Source organism: Bufo gargarizans, chromosome 4 (assembly GCF_014858855.1).
Source record: "Bufo gargarizans isolate SCDJY-AF-19 chromosome 4, ASM1485885v1, whole genome shotgun sequence".
Taxonomy (NCBI): domain Eukaryota; kingdom Metazoa; phylum Chordata; class Amphibia; order Anura; family Bufonidae; genus Bufo; species Bufo gargarizans.
Window position 1 is genome coordinate 423,077,838 of NC_058083.1, and position 18,848 is coordinate 423,096,685.

Genomic DNA, 18,848 nt, shown 5'->3' on the forward strand with positions numbered 1-18,848 from the left:
GTACTAGTTTAGTAGCTTTTCTCTGAACTCTCTCCAAAGTATCAATATCCTTCTGGAGGTATGGTCTCCAGTACTGCGCACAATACTCCAAATGAGGTCTCACTAGTGCTCTGTAGAGCAGCATGAGCACCTCCCTCTTTCTACTGGTAATGCCTCTCCCTATACACCCAAGCATTCTGCTAGCATTTCCTGCTGCTCTATGACATTGTCTGCCTACCTTTAAGTCTTCTGAAATAATGACCCCTAAATTCCTTTCCTCAGATACTGAGGTTAGGACTGTATCACTGATTTTATATTCTGCTCTTGGGTTTTTACGCCCCAAGTGCATTATCTTGCACTTTTCAACATTAAATTTTGGTTGCCAAATTTTTGACCATTCCTCTAGTTTTCCTAAATCCTTTTCCATTTGGTGTATCCCTCCAGGAACATCAACCCTGTTACAAAAAGACACACCTTACCATCGAGGCCTTCTGCAATTTCGCTGATAAAGATATTAAAAAATATGGGTCCCAGAACAGATCACTGAGGTACCCCACTGGTAACAAGACCATGGTCTGAATATACTCCATTGACTACAACCCTCTGTTGTCTGTCCCTCAGCCACTGCCTAATCCATTCAACAATATGGGAGTCTACGCACAAAGACTGCAATTTATTGATAAGCATTCTATGTGGGACAGTATCAAAAGCCTTCCTAAAGTCCAGATAAGCAATGTCTACTGCACCTCCGCCATCTATAATTTTAGTCACCCAATCAAAAAAAATCAATAAGATTAGTTTGACATGATCTCCTGGAAGTAAACCCATGCTGTTTTTCATCTTTCAATCCATGGGATTTTAGATGCTTCATAAACCTCTCCTTAAGTATGGTTTCCATTAATTTCCCCAATATTGATGTCAGGCTTACTGGCCTACAGTTGCCCGATTCCTCCCTACTACCTTTCTTGTGAATAGGCACAACATTTGCCAATTTCCAATCTTCTGGGACGACTCCTGTTGCCAGTGATTGGTTAAATAAATCTGTTAATGGTTTTGCTAGTTCGCCGCTGAGTTCTTTTAATAGCTTTGGGTGTATCCCATCAAGCTCCTGTGACTTATTTGTATTAATTTTAGACAGCTGACTTAGAACCTCTTCCTCTGTAAAGACACATGCATCAAAAGATTTATTAGTCTTCTTTCCTGACAAGCCTAATGCAATTTTCTGTTGCCTTCAATAGTGCCACTTTTAAGTAGTCCCATTTCTCCTGGACTCCATTGAAACTGTTCCAATCTGATAGGGACCCCTATACCACTAATCTAATTTTAGAAAAGTCAGTTTTTCTAAAATCTAAAACTTTTGTTTTTGTGTGGTGTGTACACTGTACTTATAGTAAACCACACTGACTTGTGATCACTAGATCCCAAGCTTTCCTCTACAGTAATATCAGATACCAAATTCCCATTTGTGAATACTAAATCTAAAATGGCCTCCTTCCAGGTTGGCTCCTCAACTACTTGCTGTAGAGATAATCCCAGTAGGGAATTTAGAATATCTGTACTCCTGGCAGAACTAGCTATTTTGGTTTTACAGTTTACATCAGGAAGGCTAAAGTCTCCCATAATGATAACTTCCCCCTTCAATGTCATTTTAGCTATTTCCTCAACTAGTAGATCATCTGATTCTTTGACTTGGCTAGGTATATCACACCTACACAAACTGACTCTAAATTGGTCTCGCTAACTTGTATAAAATTAGATTTCATGCTATCTTTTACATACAGGGCCACCTCTCCCCCTTCGTGCCTTCTCTGTCTTTCCTTTATAGAGAGAACCCTGGTATTGTTATATCCCAGTCATTACTCCCATTGAACCACGTCTCAGTAGCAGCCACTAAATCTATATTCTCAATGCCATTATAGCGTGAAGTTCATTGATATTATTCCCTAAACTGCGAGCATTTGTAGACAAGAATCTGAGCTTGTCATTTCTTAACCTTTGTGCTACTCGCATCTTCTGGTATTGTTCTGGGGGCAGTCGGACTGCAGGATAATCACTGTTTTTCCCCCGTTTCCTAGTTTAAATGCTCCTTAGCAAATACTTGGAACTGTTCACTGATGACATTCGCTCCCTTGAGAGAAAGATGCAAACATCTTTCTTGTACAGTTCCTTTCCATTCCAACGAGAGCTAACATGAGACACAAAGCCAAACCCTTGGTTCAGACACCAGTCACCAAGCCATACATTGAATTCCTTAATGCGCATCTTCCTGTCATGCTGAAGGTTATGCACAGGCAAAAAGAGACTGAAACAGTTGATGCAACCTCCTGGATATCATTTCCAAGTGTGTGAAAAGCTTCCTTCACCTTTGAAACCTCATTGAAAGCTAGATCATTTGTCCCAAGATGGACAATAACATCCACCTCCCTTTCCTGCTTTGCTTGCCTAACAATATTATCAACTCATAGCAGTACCCCACCTCCACCTTGAAGTGTAGCTCTGTGCCTGTTACTGATCCAGCCACGGTCCCATCCATCTGGTCTATCAAGAGTCACTCTCATCTCATTAGTCCATAAAACCTTTGAAAAATCTGTCTTCAGATATTTCTTGGCTCAGTCTTGATGTTTTAACTTGTAAGTCTTGTTTAGTAGTGGTCAGGATTCTGGCTTCCTTACCTTGGCCATGTCTCTGAGCACTGAACAGTTTGTACTTCTGGGCACTCCAGGGAGGTTGCCGCTCTGGAATGTGACAGCACTCGAAGATAATGGGTTCCTGGTCGCTTTAAGTTTGATTCTTCTCAAATCTTTGGCAGCTAATTTGCATTATTTTTTTTCTCAACACATTTCTTGCGACCCTGTTGACTATTTGCAATAAAACGTTTGATGGTTCTGTGAACACACCCCAATATCTTGGCAATTTCAATAGTGCTGTATCTCTCTGAAAGACTTTTAACAATATTTGTCTTTCAGTCAGTTAAATCTCTTTTTTGTCCCATTTTGCCAGAGGAAATAATAATAATAATAATAATAAATTATATTTTTTTCTAAATAATAATAAATTAAAATAATAATTATGCACACCTTGATATAAGGACTTGATCTCTTTAGGTCCCACCCTACCTCATTACACAAAAACACATCACCTGATATGCTTCACTCCAATAAGCATTCAAGTTTACAGCTTGGAGAAAATATGCACAAAAATGATGATATGGTCAAAATACTCCCTTGCCTAATAATTGTGCACACAATGTATGTTTTCTTTTCGCTTCTTCTGTCTTCTCCATATGCAATGTATGTGTCTGCGTAGACTACATGGTCGAAGATTTTAATACAGTGTACAGTATACAGATTATTATACCAATCAGATTCCTCCTTTCATTTTTCAGAATGGAAAATGAAAAGTGGAATATGAATGCTTTGGGCAACTAAGCCAGTGTTCCTTTACACCAGGTTTGATAAATGTCCCCCACAGTGTTCACTATGGAGCACCACACTTTCTTCTTTTTATTGTATCCGTTACTTACCTGTATGGCTCTAAAGTTCGTAAGGCAAATTGCAAGGCCTCTTCCCACATTTCAAGATTAATGCAGAGATCCATAGCAAAGTCAAGAGCCTTAAGCTGATGGATATTCTTATTTGGCAATTGGCTGCAGTTGATCAGCTTCTTACATAGGGTTAACGCTTCCATTAAATCTTTTTTACTCATTAAGGAAATGATGCATTTAAAATGTTCTTATCTTTGTTATTTTTCATTTCATATTACATTACATATTATATTATTATATATTTCATTGTATATTATAAGATTGTTTAGTACGTAGGTGCAAGCAGTGGATTGATATGATTTACCATTGATAACACAGGCTACATTTACCTACATCCAAAGGCAGGCTCAATATACAATACTTAAATGCTCATGTTGTAGTCAAAAGGTTTCTTTCAAACACCTTACCACTTTTTATGTCATCGAGCAAGGTCAAGCGTTACCTGTTGGATCTGAGAAGAGTATTTGTGAGATTTGAGATTTTTACCAACAGGATTTCTCTCATTGTATAGTGATGCTACAGCTACCTCACCCTGGGCTAGCGGATTATCAGGTTCCCGCCAGCTATAGGAGTGAACACATTTGTTGATGGAGACAGTGCAGCAGGTGTTAAGATGCTGTCAGTTAACTCTAGCTGCAGATGTTAAATGACAAAGAAGATAAAGCTGAATACCCCGGGGTCCCCTGAGGCTGGATTTTTGTTTTATAATCCAAGCTTATATAAATAACTTTGACAGCTGTAATCTACAATTTCAGGGGTAGGAAACTGAGAGATTTAAAACCATTGGCATTAAAATTCATAAAAAAAACATAATTTGATTGGTTAAAAAACATACTTATAATACTTATTTACAGTGGCATGCACAAGTTTGGGCACCCCTGGTTAAAATTACTGTTATTGTATGCATACAGTTAAGTATGGGAGCCCAAGGAGATATGAACACTAAGATAACTTTGACTGAGATCTCAGACCTTAAATAGCCTGCTAGGGTTACAGCTTCTTCACAATTATAATTAGGAAAGGCCAGTTATGCAAATTTCATACATTTATAAATACTCAGACTACTCTAAACTTGTCCTAAAAAAACAGCAGCTGTGGGTCCTTCTAAGCAGCTGCTTAACAATCTGAATATGAACATTATTTAGGTCCACAAAGCTTGAGAGGACTATAAGAAGATAGCAAGGTGTTTTCAGGTTGCATTTCCTTGAACGTTGTAATGTAATTAAGAAATGGCAGTTAACAGGAACACTGGAGGTATTGGCTTGGTATTGGAGCTCCGGCCCATTCACTTAAGCTGCACATAGATCATGTGACTGATGTACAGTAACTTCACCACCCTAGCAAGAGGCCACGGCACTTGGTTAGCACAGCAATCTCTTCAAACAGCTTATCAATGGCAGTGCCAGGATTATAACCCCCACTAATCACACATTAATAACCTATCCAGAGAATACGCCATCAATATACAAATGGATCCTAAACACATCTCAAAATCCACAACTACCTCAAGAGGCACAAGTTGAAGGTTTTACCATGGCTCTCACAGTCCCCTGATCTGAACATCATTGCAAATCTGTAAATTGACCTAAAAAAAAATGCTATGCACGCAAGACAGCCCAGGATTCTCACAGAACTCTTTTGCAAAGATGATTGGATGAAAATAACTCAAACAAGAATTGAAAGACTCTTGGCTGGCTACAAAAATTGTTTACAAGCTGTAATACTTGACACAGGGGTGCTACTAGGTACTAACAATGCAGGGTACCCACAGTCTTGCTGCAGGCTCTTTTCCTTTTTTGTTATTTAGAAAATGCAAAAGATACAAATAAAAACCTGTTTTGGCTTAAAGTACAAAGGGAATGCATCATCTGTGACTTTATGCCTGTTTGTGATCATTTCATCTTCAACTTATTTAACTGTTCACAGTAATTTTGACCAGGGGTGCCCAAACTTTTTCATGCCACTGTATTAAAATCTGGCTGTGCCATACATATTTGAGAGCCAGCAGCCAACTGTTCAGATGTTCATATTAATATGCTCGTTCAACTCTGTAAAATGTGCAGATCTTGTCTGGAAACACAGCCAATTGTGGCCCGGTAATGGGCAGCAGGTTGGAGCTGCCATGAGCTCTGCATACTTGATTGTCCATGTATTCTAATTAAATATTTTTTTCATCTTGCATTTGAAATAATGATTTAAATAAAAATAAAAAAATTGCAATTTGTTAACGCGATGTGCCAATGTTCTTGGCATCTAACTTGGCGCCTAACTCTATTTTTAAACTTGTTATTTAGAATGTTCTGGCATATTTTAATACTGTATGCTATTACTGTACATTAAGTAGATTATATATCAGGCAATTTTAGGGCAGACTAAGTTTTAACCTAAGGACAAACAATATAAAACACAGGTCTGTTTGCCTATACTATTATTGTGGTTCCCTACCTTTCAGATATTCATGACCTATTCTCCCGATAGGTCATCAATATCTGATTGATGGGAGTCTGGCAACAGACACCCCCACTGATCAGCTAATTATGGCTGCCGTCAACAACAGAAAAAAAATGGTGGATGCACCTGAAGCAGAAGGCTCCATCTACTGTCTGGTAGTCATGCTCATCTATTGCAGCTCTGATACTATTTGCTAGGGCTGCTGCAAACAGCTGATTTATGGGGTTGCCGAGTGTCAGACCTTCAATTTTTTTGTTACCTTACATCACAAGTAGTGTAATACCAAGCGATCAAAAAGTCATACGCACACAAAAATCATACCAATCAGTCACCTCATCCTGCAAAACATTAGACCCAACCAAAGACAATCGCCCAAAAACTTGAATAAATAAAAAAAAATTATACATATTAGTTATCGCCACGTCTGTATTAACCTGCTGTATAAAAATATCACATGACCTAACCCCTCGGGAAACACAGTAAAAAATAAAATAAAAACGGTGTAAAAAAAGCAATTATTTGTAGTAAAACGTTAATAAATAAAAAAGTATACATATTAAGTATCACCGCGTCCGTAATCACCTGCTGTATAACAATATCACATGACCTAACCCCTCAGGTGAACACCGTAAAAAAAAAAGGTAAAAAAAGCCATTTTTTGTCACCTTACATCACAAAACGTGTAATACCAAGCGATGAAAAAGTCATACACACTTCAAAATTGTACCAATAAAACATCTGATCCCGCAAAAAATGAGACCCTACATAAGACAGTCATCCAAAAATAAATAAAAACTATGGCTTTGAGAATATGGATACACTATAAAAAATATTTTTTTTCAAAAATGCTTTATTATGCAAAACTGAAACAAACAACCAATAAAATTTGGTATTGTCGCATCCGTAACAACCTGCTTTAAAAATAGCTTGTGATCTAACCTGTCAGGTGAACATTGTAAATAACAAAAAATAAAAATGGTGCCAAAACAGCTATTTTTTGTTACCTTGCCTCACAAAAAGCGTTATATAGAGCAACCAAAAATCATACCCTAAAATATAACCAACAAAACTGCCACCTTATTCCGTAGTTTCCAAAATGGGGTTATTTTTTTGGAGTTTCATCTCCATTTTCCTTTAATTCTTGTGGAACACCTAAAGGGTTAACAAAGTTTGTAAAATCAATTTTAAATACCTTGAGGGGTGTAGTTTCTAAAATGGGGTCATTTTTGGGTGGTTTCTATTATGTAGGCCTTACAAAGTGACTTTAGACCTGAACTGGTCCTTAATTATCATTGTAACGGATTGTGGTAATTTAATGCTGGACTTTTGATTATGACAATTTACATTTATGTCTCAATGTGGCAATTCAATTTCACTTGCAAGAAAGGATTAAGATATTAAATGCCATTTTTTGTGATGGAAGGACGAGTTCAAGGAAATTTGATTATTTGTCAACTATTGCAGACTCCAATGGTGCAGTGCTAACTGAATTTAAACATCATTTTAGTTGATTTGAAACTAATCAGTCTCTCTATGTGTAAATATAAAAATGCTTCTTTAAGATGGCCACCCAAAACCGTGGTGAAAACGGTCTTCTAGTGGAGTGATCCTACCAAATGAAATTTTGTTACTGAAAAATCTAGTCCAGACAAGGTGGTCTTCTTTTCTGAAGAGGTGTCACTGTATATGTTTGTTGTTTAAAAAAAGGGGAAAAAATTTAAAACACACACACACAAAAGAATTTACCCCCCTTGACTTTTTTTGTATTTTGTTACATTACAGCCTTAAGTTCAATGTTCTCTTAATCTAAAACAGGGGTGCACAACCTGCGGCCCGGGGGCCACATGCGGCCCTTGATACCATTCTGTGCGGCCCCCAACCATCTGGTAACAGACATGTATGCCTATGTCTTGTGGCTGCTCTCATGTATTTTTCATGTATTTCTCCCATTAGATGGGAGTCCTGGAAGTGTAACTAGACATTACTGGTATAGAATGTGTGTTCAATATGCCATAAGTACAATATTTCAGTTGTTAATACACCTTTAAATTTTAATTTCGGCCCTCGTCATTGGTTCATTCTGGCAATGTGGCCCCCAACCAGGAAACGTTGTGCACCCCTGATCTAAAATGTATGTGATGGTTCAGAACACAATAGTCTAAGTTGGTAAAGTGAAATGAGAAAATAAAACTAGTGTTTAGAAATAGAAAACAGAAAATTGTCATGTGCATATGTATTCACCCCCTTTGTTAGGAAGCCCATAAAAAGCTCTGGTGCAACCAATTACCTTCAGAAGTCACATAATTAGTGAAATGATGTCCACCTATGTGCAATCTAAGTGTCACATGATCTGTCATTACATATACACACCTTTTTTGAAAGGCCCCAGAGGCTGCAACACCTAAGCAAGAAGCATCACTAACCAAACACTGCCATGAAGACCAAGGAACTCTCCAAACAAGTAAGGGACAATGTTGTTGAGAAGTATAAGTCAGGGTTAGGTTATAAAAAAATATCTAAATTTTTGATGATCCCCAGGAGCACCATCACATCTATCATAACCAAATGGAAAGAAAATAGAACAGCAGCAAACCTGCCAAGAGACGGCTGCCCACCAAAACTCACGGACCGGGCAAGGAGGGCATTAATCAAAGAAGCAGCCGGGCAAACAGGAATTATTGGGAAAGGACCATTCCTTCCGGATAGTTGACTGTTCCTCAATGGAGCTGAAGAGCTGCATTTGCACGCAACAATCTCCTCCACTGTATTGGGACGATGGTTACTGTTATTGTTCAACCTCATATAGATTTGTCTGCCTTAAAATTAAACAGCTGTTTTCCAGTGGCATGCAACCGGATGTAAAAGCAGCTATTCATATGAAATAAATAAGTATGTAAGGGTCCATTCACACGTCCGTAATTTGGGTCCGCATTTGTTCCGCAATTTGCGGACCCATTCACTTTCAATGGGGCTGGAACAGATGCAAATCCACATTTCCTGGATCCGCATCCGTTTTGTTCAGGGTCCGTTTTTTCGGGATCAGTTTCTTCGGGATCCGCAATTTCGTTCCTGAAAAAAATAGAACATGTCCTATTCTTGTCCGCAATTGCGGACCAGAAAAGGCATTTTCTATTATAGTGTCTGTGATGTGCGGTCCGCAAATTGCAATTTGCGGATCCGCAAAACACTTACGGACGTGTGAATGGACCCTTACAACGACACATGACTTTTTAATTCCATCAAGCTGTTATGGAGATCTAGGGGGCTGTCTAGCTTTTTTTTTGTGATGGCCTATCCTCAGAGCTACACAAAAAGCTGATCCCTGAGGATAGGCCAGCATTTAAAAAGGCTGGAAAACCCCACTTAATATAACATTTTTTATCATGCTCAGTAGGATGGAGTGACACAAGTGCAAAAATCCTTAAATAATGAACATGAAAGTTTCCATTAAAAGGATACTGTTCTGGGAACGCATCTCTTCCAGTGTTGTAAGTGAACGTTCCATTTCTCTTGATGCCTCCTCACCTCCTGCCAACATGTCTTCATCCTGCTCCAGCACAAACATACAAAAGAAGTAGTAGTACAGTAACTGGCAATAGCTGAAAGGAGTTCCAAACATGCCTTTAGTCTTTGCATTAGTCCATTGGGAATGTGGAGATAATATACAATATGTTATCTTAGGTTTCAACAACATGAAAAGACTTTATGAATTGAGCACTACATCCAAAAAATTGGATAATTAACTACAGCAATACTAAACATGCAAAATTGGATAATGTAAAATGTAAAATTGAACAAGTAGTTATTCAACATCTTTCATCACTCTTCGAAGAGCACCCAATGCCAATTGATGTCTGAGGGAAATCTGTTTCTATAAGTTCTCTAATGCTGCCACCTGATGCCCCATAATGCAGTGATGTAGAACACTAAGGTTAAGTCCAGTAGAACCTCAGGAAGTTCATACATTCTGGTTATTATACAGACACTAAAATATGCCAGTATTACAGTTGTTTAAATGGCCTAAAGCTATTAATAGTGATGGACGAACATCGACCAGGACGATTCGCGAACGCGCGTTTGCGATCAAATGTTTGCAAACTGCGCTTTCGCAGCGGGCACCATTCACTTTAATGGCAGACGAACCTGAAAAACCATCAGGTCATATTTGCAGCCAGCAAACACTTACTAGAAGTACACAAATAGTCCCACAACATGGACAGTGAAATACCAGAGGGGGATCATTGGAAATTAAATTACATGTGGTTGTCACAGGTGTTAAATTCCTATGAGATCCATGCCTCATTAATTTTTAGAAATGTGAGGTAGTCCACACTGTTGTGAGCTAGGCGAGTGCGCTTATCCGTCACAATCCCCCCTGCTGCGCTGAACGTCCTTTCGGACAGGGCACTCGACGAGGGGCAAGAGTTCCATGCACACCAAGTATTCCAGGGGTTCCTCGTTTCTCACAGCATCCACATCGGCCGTTAACCTTATGTAGTCGGATACCTGTCGGTCTAGGCGTTCTCTGAGGCTGGATCCAGAGGGCAGCTGTCGATGTGTTGGCTGCAGGAATGATCTCATATCCATAGTGACCAAAACATCTTAAAACCGCCCTCTTCTTGAAGGCGTGGTAGGATTGGTACCCGCACCTGTTTCGCTGGAAATTCCTCTGCCAGCGCCCGCAACAGCAGAATGCAGCATCTCTCGCAGCAAGGCCTGGAAATTCTGCAGTCTACCGCGACTTATGCATTGACAGCACAGGCTGCAGATGGCAACAGTATTGTCAGCAGCTGACACATTAAAAAAAGCCCACACTGCGGAGCCATGTGCCAGCATCCTGGAAGTGCCAGAAGTAACCGCGCATGGTGGATGGCTAGCTCCAGATACATTTGCAGTCTTCTTTTTGCCTCCTGTGCCCTACGACCTGTGCCTGCTTCTCCTTTTCCTCCCTCTCTGCTGCTCCGTCTCTCCATCTGAACTCCCCTTCTCTTTCTCTCTTGTGGGCACCCACGTGATGTCCATCGACATGTCATCATCCTCACCTTCACCACCACTGACATTTGAGATCTCAGAGTAGGCAGCAACAGCGGGGACCTCCCTTCTTGGGCTGATCTGTGTACTGTTGTCATACTGCTGGATGGAAGCCGTTGCTACCTCCTCTTCCTCATCCAATGTCAAGAATGGCTGCGCATCAGTAAGGTCTGGGAATGGATGGGAAAATAATTTATCTGACTCATGTGGAGGGGCTATGGTGGTGGTGGTGGATTTGGGGGTGCACACAGCTAAGAGTGAGGAGGGTGCAGATACATAGGATGAGGAGGGTGCAGAAGCGGAAGGTGAGTGAGCCACTCATCCAACTCTGGTGCGTCCTTTGAAGTAATCGCACGCGCCTTCTCCAACTTTCCACTTGGGCTTTGCCCTGGTGCACCTGCCCGAACCCTACCACCCATACGGAATGACCTACCTCTTCCTCTGCCTGTCATTTTCAAAATGACCCTGTGCCTAAGTCCATAGAGAAGAGCAGTATTTGTGGAAGCAGGTATATTATATTGCAGGCCTCAATCAATATTTGGTGGAAGCAGGTATATCTAACCTCTTAATCAGTCTTTTGTGAAAGCAGGTATAACACACCCCTCAATCATTTTGGGGGGGGGGGGGGGGCAACTGGTACATCACACCCGTTGCAATTAGTTCTTCCAATAGCGTTTGACGCTCTATATAGCCGCGGTATCTCAGCAGAACCGCTGCACACTTCAAATGCACTATATAGAAAGTATATTATAGGTATATCACACCCTTGCCTCAAACAGTTTTTTTGGGGGGAAACTGGTATATCACACCAGTTGCAATTAGTTGTTCTAATAGCGTTTGTCCCTCTATATAGCTGTGGTATCGCAGCAGAACCTGCACACAACTGCTGCACAATACAAATGCACTATAATATACTTTCTATGTTAGAAAGTATATTATAGCATATCACACCCCTCTGTATATCACACCTATCGATAGCACACCTATACCAGTCCTTAAAAGGACATTTTGTGGGCCTATTAGCTAGCGTTTGGTGTCCCTAACAGCCTGTACGCTGCTCCACAAAGCAACCTCTCCCTACATAGACAAAATACAGAATGTAAAATAGCAGCCAGATCGGGTTCTGTTATAGGATTGGGGTATGTCCATGTGCTGAAAAGTCTCAATTGGCTGTCCTGTCCCACTTGATGGATGTGTCATGGATCAAAGGTAAGCGCAATGCAAAAGAATATGGAGCGCGCAAACATCGCCATATGTTCGCATGTTCGGCGGATCGCAAACGCTCAAAGTTCGCCACGAACCGCAAGGCCATCATTAGCTATTAACTCATATCATATACATTTATTACCATCCTAGTAAAGAATATAAAATATGTAGGTGAAAAACTGCCCAGAATGCATTAAAACAACATCTAACCATAGAACAGTCATGAGGGAATTTCCACCGACATATAGTTCAGTTGTTTTATTATATTTAAACTTTTTTCTTTATTTGTGACTAAAAGTGTCTTGTTTAAGCATGAGAGGAAGCATGAGAGGAAGATGTGCGAGTACAAGCGCACGCTGGCACGCTGGTACACGTGCTGCTGATGGTATTCACACCTGACAGAGGGGCTCAGTGGAAGCACAAGGCGAAGGCAGAGGAGGAAGTCGCCAACGCAGCTGGGGCACTGCCAGCACCTCATAAGGGAGGGCTAGCATGGCCGAAATGTGGAAAAGATTTGTCAGCACGCCACAACAACCAGAACCACCAACTGATACGGAACGTCTTAGCAGGAGGCAGCATTTCACCAACATGATGGAACAGTACGTGTGCACATGCCTACACGTACTGACTGATGGGTCTGCCCCATTCAACTTCTGGGTCTCCAAATTGGGCACATGAGCTTGCCCTTTATGCCTTGGAGGTGCTGGCCTGCCCTGCAGCAAGTGTATTGTCCGAACATGTGTTTAGCACGACGGGGGGGGGGGGGGGGGGGGATGGTTATCACAGACAAGCGAAGCCGCCTGTCCACAGCCAACATGGACAAGCTCACGTTCATTAAAATGAACCAGGAATGCATCCCACAGGATTTGTCCATACCTTGTGCTGAGCAGACAAGTATACTGGCCGCACCCAGCGATTGTTATACTCCAGCGCACTTTCTCTTTTCATTCTCTTTTCTATTTCCCAATGTTTTGGTGGGATCTTTCCAAATGTATAAAAAAATATGAAGGAAAAAAATTAAAACTAAAAAAAACAAAGTGTTGGCTACCTCCTCCACTGCCGCTTCCACCTACACCGCCACGTCCACCACATCCTCAACCTCCTACTCTACTTTGACCTCCACCTTGTAGTTCAAGATTATTATTATTATTTTTTTTTTTATTCTATGTTATTTTAAGGCATTTGCCTATCCACATTTGTTTGCAGGGCAACTGTCCTGCTCTAACCCCCTTTTTGCTTCCTTTTGCAGCCCTCTAGCCCTTACTAAGACTATTTTACAGCCATTTTAGTGCACCAAAGTTCAAGTCCCATTGACTTCAATGGGGTTCGGGTTCGAGTCCCGGACCCGAACTTTGACCTGAAGTTCGGCCGAACCTGACGAACCCGAACATCCACGGGTCAGCTCATCCGTACTTATGTCTTATTGCACCACGTCATGGTATTACAATTCCTTACAAACTTGATGTGTAGACCTCACGTTTATTAAATTTTGTAACAGAACTTAGTAAATCACAGAAATTACATTAAAAGCTTAAAAGGTCTTAATTTTGGTTTCCAGTACATAATTGGCATGAATAAGACAGGATGTAATGCTTTAGCAACAGTATTTTTCTGTCAATTTAAATGAACCATTCCCAAATGAATTAATTAAACTAGATTATACTGTCTAGTGATCATATGATATATCTCACTGATTACATAATTTTATGTTTTATCCATTCAACGACATCTGTCAAAAATGATCAGATATTTGCAAAGCTGAGAGATAATCTGGATTATTCTGGTTAAAAGTGGCTTTATGCTAGAAATTAATTAATATACGGCTCATCAATTGGGAGAATGTTTATGCCTGGTAACTTTTTGTGGTCTGCTGTTTTTGTCCAGGAAGAAAATCCATGCAAAGGCCACAGGGGAAATGTAGTATTAGATTGTAAACATTCAAATAAATGAGCAACCATACAATAGATTGCCATTAGGGGCATAGCGATAGGGCTACAGAGGTAGCAGTCGCACCTATGCATTGGTGTCTGGGGGTCAATCAGTCGGTTTCAAGAAAAGGAGGATGAAAATACATCAATAAATCGATATATAAATTATTATGTATACCAGCTCAATTACAAATGTATAGACAAGAACTGAATTCAGAAAGCACTTCTTGAAGCCCAGAAGATTCAAGCTATAGTCCTGACAAGTCCATCACCGCAAGATAATTATTTTTTTCATCAGATCTCCACTCTTGCTCATAGAAACTGTACAGAGAATAGGCAGAACAGAAGTGACAGCAAGTAAAAGGTGCACCATAGAGAGAAATGTTTAGGAGTACACTTGGCTGCAGTATTTTAAATCTTTTTTTTTTTAAAGAGGTTGTCGCATCTCGGTTCTACTAAGGCCCCTTTCACACGGGCGAGTTTTCCGTGCGGGTGCGATGCGTGCGGTGAACGCACTGCACCCGCACTGAATCCTGACCCATTCATTTCTATGGGGCTGTGCACAAGAGTGGTGATTTTCACGCATCACTTGTGCGTTGCGTGAAAATCGCAGCATGCTCCTCTTTGTGCGTTTTTCACGTAACGCAGGCCCTATAGAAATGAATGGGGTTGCGTGAAAATCGCATGCATCCGCAAGCAGGTGCGGATGCGGTGCGATTTTTACGCATGGGTTCTAGGTGACAGTCTATTCACTGTATTATTTTCCCTTATAACATGGTTATAAGGGAAAATAATAGCATTCTGAATACAGAATGCATAGTATAATAGTGCTGGAGGGGTTAAAAATAATAAAAAAGTTAACTCACCTTCTCCTCTTGTTCGCGTAGATGGCGGTCTGTTCTTTAGCTGTGGGCTGAAGGACCTGTGGTGATGTCAGATCACATGCTCCATCACCATGGTGATGGACCATGTGATTGGAGCATGTGATCTGACATCACCTCAGGTCATTCAGCCCACAGCTAAAGAACAGACCGGCATCTATGCGAACAAGAGGAGAAGGTGAGTTAACTTTTTTTTATTATTTTTAACCCCTCCAGCAGTATTATACTAAGCATTCTGTATTCAGAATGCTATTATTTTCCCTTATAACCATGATATAAGGGAAAATAATACAATCTTCAGAACATCAATCCCAAGCCCGAACTTCTGTGAAGAAGTTCGGGTCTGGGTACCAAACATGCGCGATTTTTCTCACGCGAGTGCAAAACGCATGACAATGTTTTGCACTCGCGCGGAAAAATCGCGCATTTTCCCGCAACGCACCCGCCTCTTATCCGGGCAAAAAACATGACGCTCGTGTGAAAGAGGCCTAAGACAAGTTGGGACTAAGCACAGATGACAAGGTGGCTGATAAATAGCGGTGTGGGCTGGAACTCCGCTGTTCCAGTAGCACCCATTCCAGTACATGGGAGCTACCTAAACAGCACAGCAAGCTATGATGTTTCTGGATGAAGTCTATAAGCATTGGTCTTTTGAAATTGCTACCAAAAATATATATGTAATTTTTTTTTGTTTACCAACTAAACATATCTTGCCGTAGTGAATTAAAAATAATATAATGCCTAACATTTTATGCTACTTTCACACTAGCGTTTTGGCTTTCTGTTTGTGAGATCCGTTCAGGGCTCTCAAAAGCGGTCCAAAACAGTTCAGTTTTGCCCTAATGCATTCCGAATGGAAGAGGATCCGCTCAGAATGCATCACTTTGCCTCCGTTCAGTCACCATTCCACTCTGGAGGCAGACATCAAAACGATGCCTGCAGCGTTTTGCTGTCCGCCTGACGAAGTTGAGCCTAACAAGTCTGTCCTCACACACAATGTAAGTCAATGGGGACAGATCAGTTTTCTCTGATACAATCGAAAACTGATCCGTCCCCCATTGACTTTCAATGGTGTTCGAGCCGGATCCGTCATGGCTATAGAAGACATAATACAACCGGATCCGTTCATGACGAATGCATGTGGTTGTAGTATTGTAACAGAAGCATTTTTGCAGATCCATGACAGAGCCGCAAAAAAACACTAGTGTGAAAGTGGCCTTACACTTAGAGGGTCATTTATTACGTCTAAGCAACAATGGGTGCAGTTAATTAATGCGGATCTTGGTTTGTATAAGTTCGTATATGAGAAAAGAGGGACCCCTGATCGCTTCATGAAGATATGGGACCCCTGGATTGGTGCACAGACTCTGGTATCATAGGTGACGGAATAGCTGTTTCGACCAGTGAGGGTGGTGTGAATGTGTGCGTGTATGTGCAGTACTTCTAAGTATCCTCAGGTGGAGTTAGATGGGTATTTTTTATTCTGAACTTGATACTGCTTCTGACCTACACTTGGGTCGTGAGAAGAAGATATGATTAATCCCATGTATTTGATTTGTACTGGAATCGAAGGATGATTGTCTGTAGAGTAATGTTGTTATGCTTTGTACGACTTGCATAAAATAAAATAAAAAGTTACTATTAAAAAAAAATTTTATTACGTCTAAAATGCTGGTCTTAATAACCCCGTGCGCTGCGTTCGTCGAAGTTATGAAGAGGCACAGGCCTCTACATAACTTTGGCGAATCCACTGCTGGTCTAATTCTATGCCAGCTTCCTTGTTGGCTAAAATGTAGGCCATTTTCTATGCCTAAAACAAGCGTAGACAATAATACATAAGACGGCCCACCCCCTTTCCCGCCCACATCATGCCTCCTTTTTAAGACCTGGTGTGAGCAAGGAAAATTCGCAGATTGAAGTGCAGATAACCTTTGCGCCAAAAATAGGCAAATTTCTGTATAGTAAATAACCGCCTTAGTTTCTATAAAAAGTGCATAAAATAAAAGGCCAGTATTAGCAGGCAGTTGACCGAGCCTGGGTAGAGGAATAGATCAAAATATTTTAAGTGCTTTCCCCTATGAGAACTAAGGGTAAGGGTATACTTTTAATTTCATATACAACTTTATTGTACAAGTGAGACAAAGGTATACTACCATATAAAGGTCAAACATATGCCAAAAAGTCACTCTGCGCCTGGCTAATATTATTGGGCACGTAAGATGTCAGTACAAATACAGTGGAAACATTTTGTTTTCCCGTTTTGCCTTCTCAAAAAAGGCATGAAATTACATGGTGAAAAAATATATTCTTTTTTTAAGCTAAGTACTTTTTTTCCATTTAACCCCATCTTTCTAATATTTTAGGGCCTATTCCATTATTTTATATTCCATTTTATTAGCAATTTTTATACAGCTTCATAAGTAATTTCAGGACATAACAATTTCTTTGACCAGAGTGGCACAGAATTAGCAATCAATGTTTTATACTTTTCATTTCAATTACGGTAAACTTCAAAAATCAGACTGATTGTACAGCTTGAAAATGCCCTAAAATATTATAGCATTTGTATCAAGTTCACGCCATGCTTTGTATCCAGATGAAAGATATTTTTATTTTATGGATTAAAAAAATATATCTGTAAAACTGGGTGCAACAGGATGTCTATGTCCCCAGCTCAACGATGATGACTAGAGATGAGCGAATCAAAGTTGATGGAAGTGGAATTCAATTTGAACTTTAAGGAAAAATTTGATTCGCACCAAAGTCGAATTTACACGCGCTTTGTGGTAAGAAATCATTTTTTCTAAAACGGCTGCTCCCTATGTTAGAACAAGGAACTAAGAACTCTGGGAACAAGGGATCACCCACAATGCAGCCAATTTTTCCAGGTCATTTCATGCCTTTTTTGAGAAGGCAAAATGGGAAACAAAATGTTTCCACTGTATTTGTACTGACATCTTACGTGCCCTTAAGCTAATATTAGCCAGGCGAAGAGTGACCTTTTGATATATGTTTGACCTTTATATGGAAGTATACCTTTGTCTTCATTGTACAATACAGTTGTATGCAAAACACATACTGCCCTTACCCTTGGTTGTTATAGGGGAAAGCATTTAAAATATTTGGAATTATTCTCTACTCATGGAGAAAAAATTATTAATATCTTGAGGATTTTATATAGACTGTGTAATCTACACAACTAAATGATCAACTTTTTTACAGAAAGGTAGAAACTATAGCATGCAGCTAATCAGCAGCACTAGGGACAGTGCTAGGAAAGACTTTATTCAGCAAAAAAAAAACAAAAAAAACGATTTAGCAGTTCAGGGAAAGATCATTCATAGCAGGGGCGTCGCTAGGTTAAAACATTCGGGGCCTGGGCCCCGGATGTTTTGTCCCAGGCCCCGAATGTCCTGCCTGCCTGCTAGATACAACTGTATTGCCGTACACAGAACGGCAATACAATTGAATCTTACACTGAGAAGAGGCGAAGGACCTGTGGTGACATCACAGGTCATGTGATCAGCAAAACAGGCTGTGATAGGATGACCTGGATGATCTCCCCCTCATGTGACCAGTGCAGGATTGGACCGGAATGAAGAGGAGAAGGAGCCTAATGGTGATATCTGTACATGAGGAGAGGTAAGTTAAGGGAGAGGCAGATGCTGGGAGTTGTAGTTGTTTATCTGGGATGTATGTTAGGGCTGAAGGGAGGGATGTTATTGACATGGAACTGTGTGCTTGAGGTGGCTGGGGAAGGGAGTGATGTTATTTACATGGGACTGTTTGTTGAAAGTGGATGGTGGGGGGGAATGATGTTTATGTACA

At 40.5% G+C, this 18,848-nt stretch overlaps 1 protein-coding gene across 3 annotated transcripts in view; it reads right to left on the reverse strand.

Moving 5' to 3' along the window:
• Nucleotides 1-18,848, reverse strand: part of SMYD3 (SET and MYND domain containing 3) — a 709,171-nt gene that overhangs the window by 132,633 nt on the left and 557,690 nt on the right. For all 3 annotated transcript variants that reach the window (XM_044291898.1, XM_044291900.1, XM_044291901.1), the window contains 2 exons: nucleotides 9,434-9,521; nucleotides 3,503-3,671 (listed from right to left, as the gene is read on the reverse strand). In XM_044291898.1, the coding sequence (XP_044147833.1) occupies nucleotides 3,503-3,671; nucleotides 9,434-9,521 (257 nt within the window). The remainder of the gene's footprint in view (nucleotides 1-3,502; nucleotides 3,672-9,433; nucleotides 9,522-18,848) is intronic.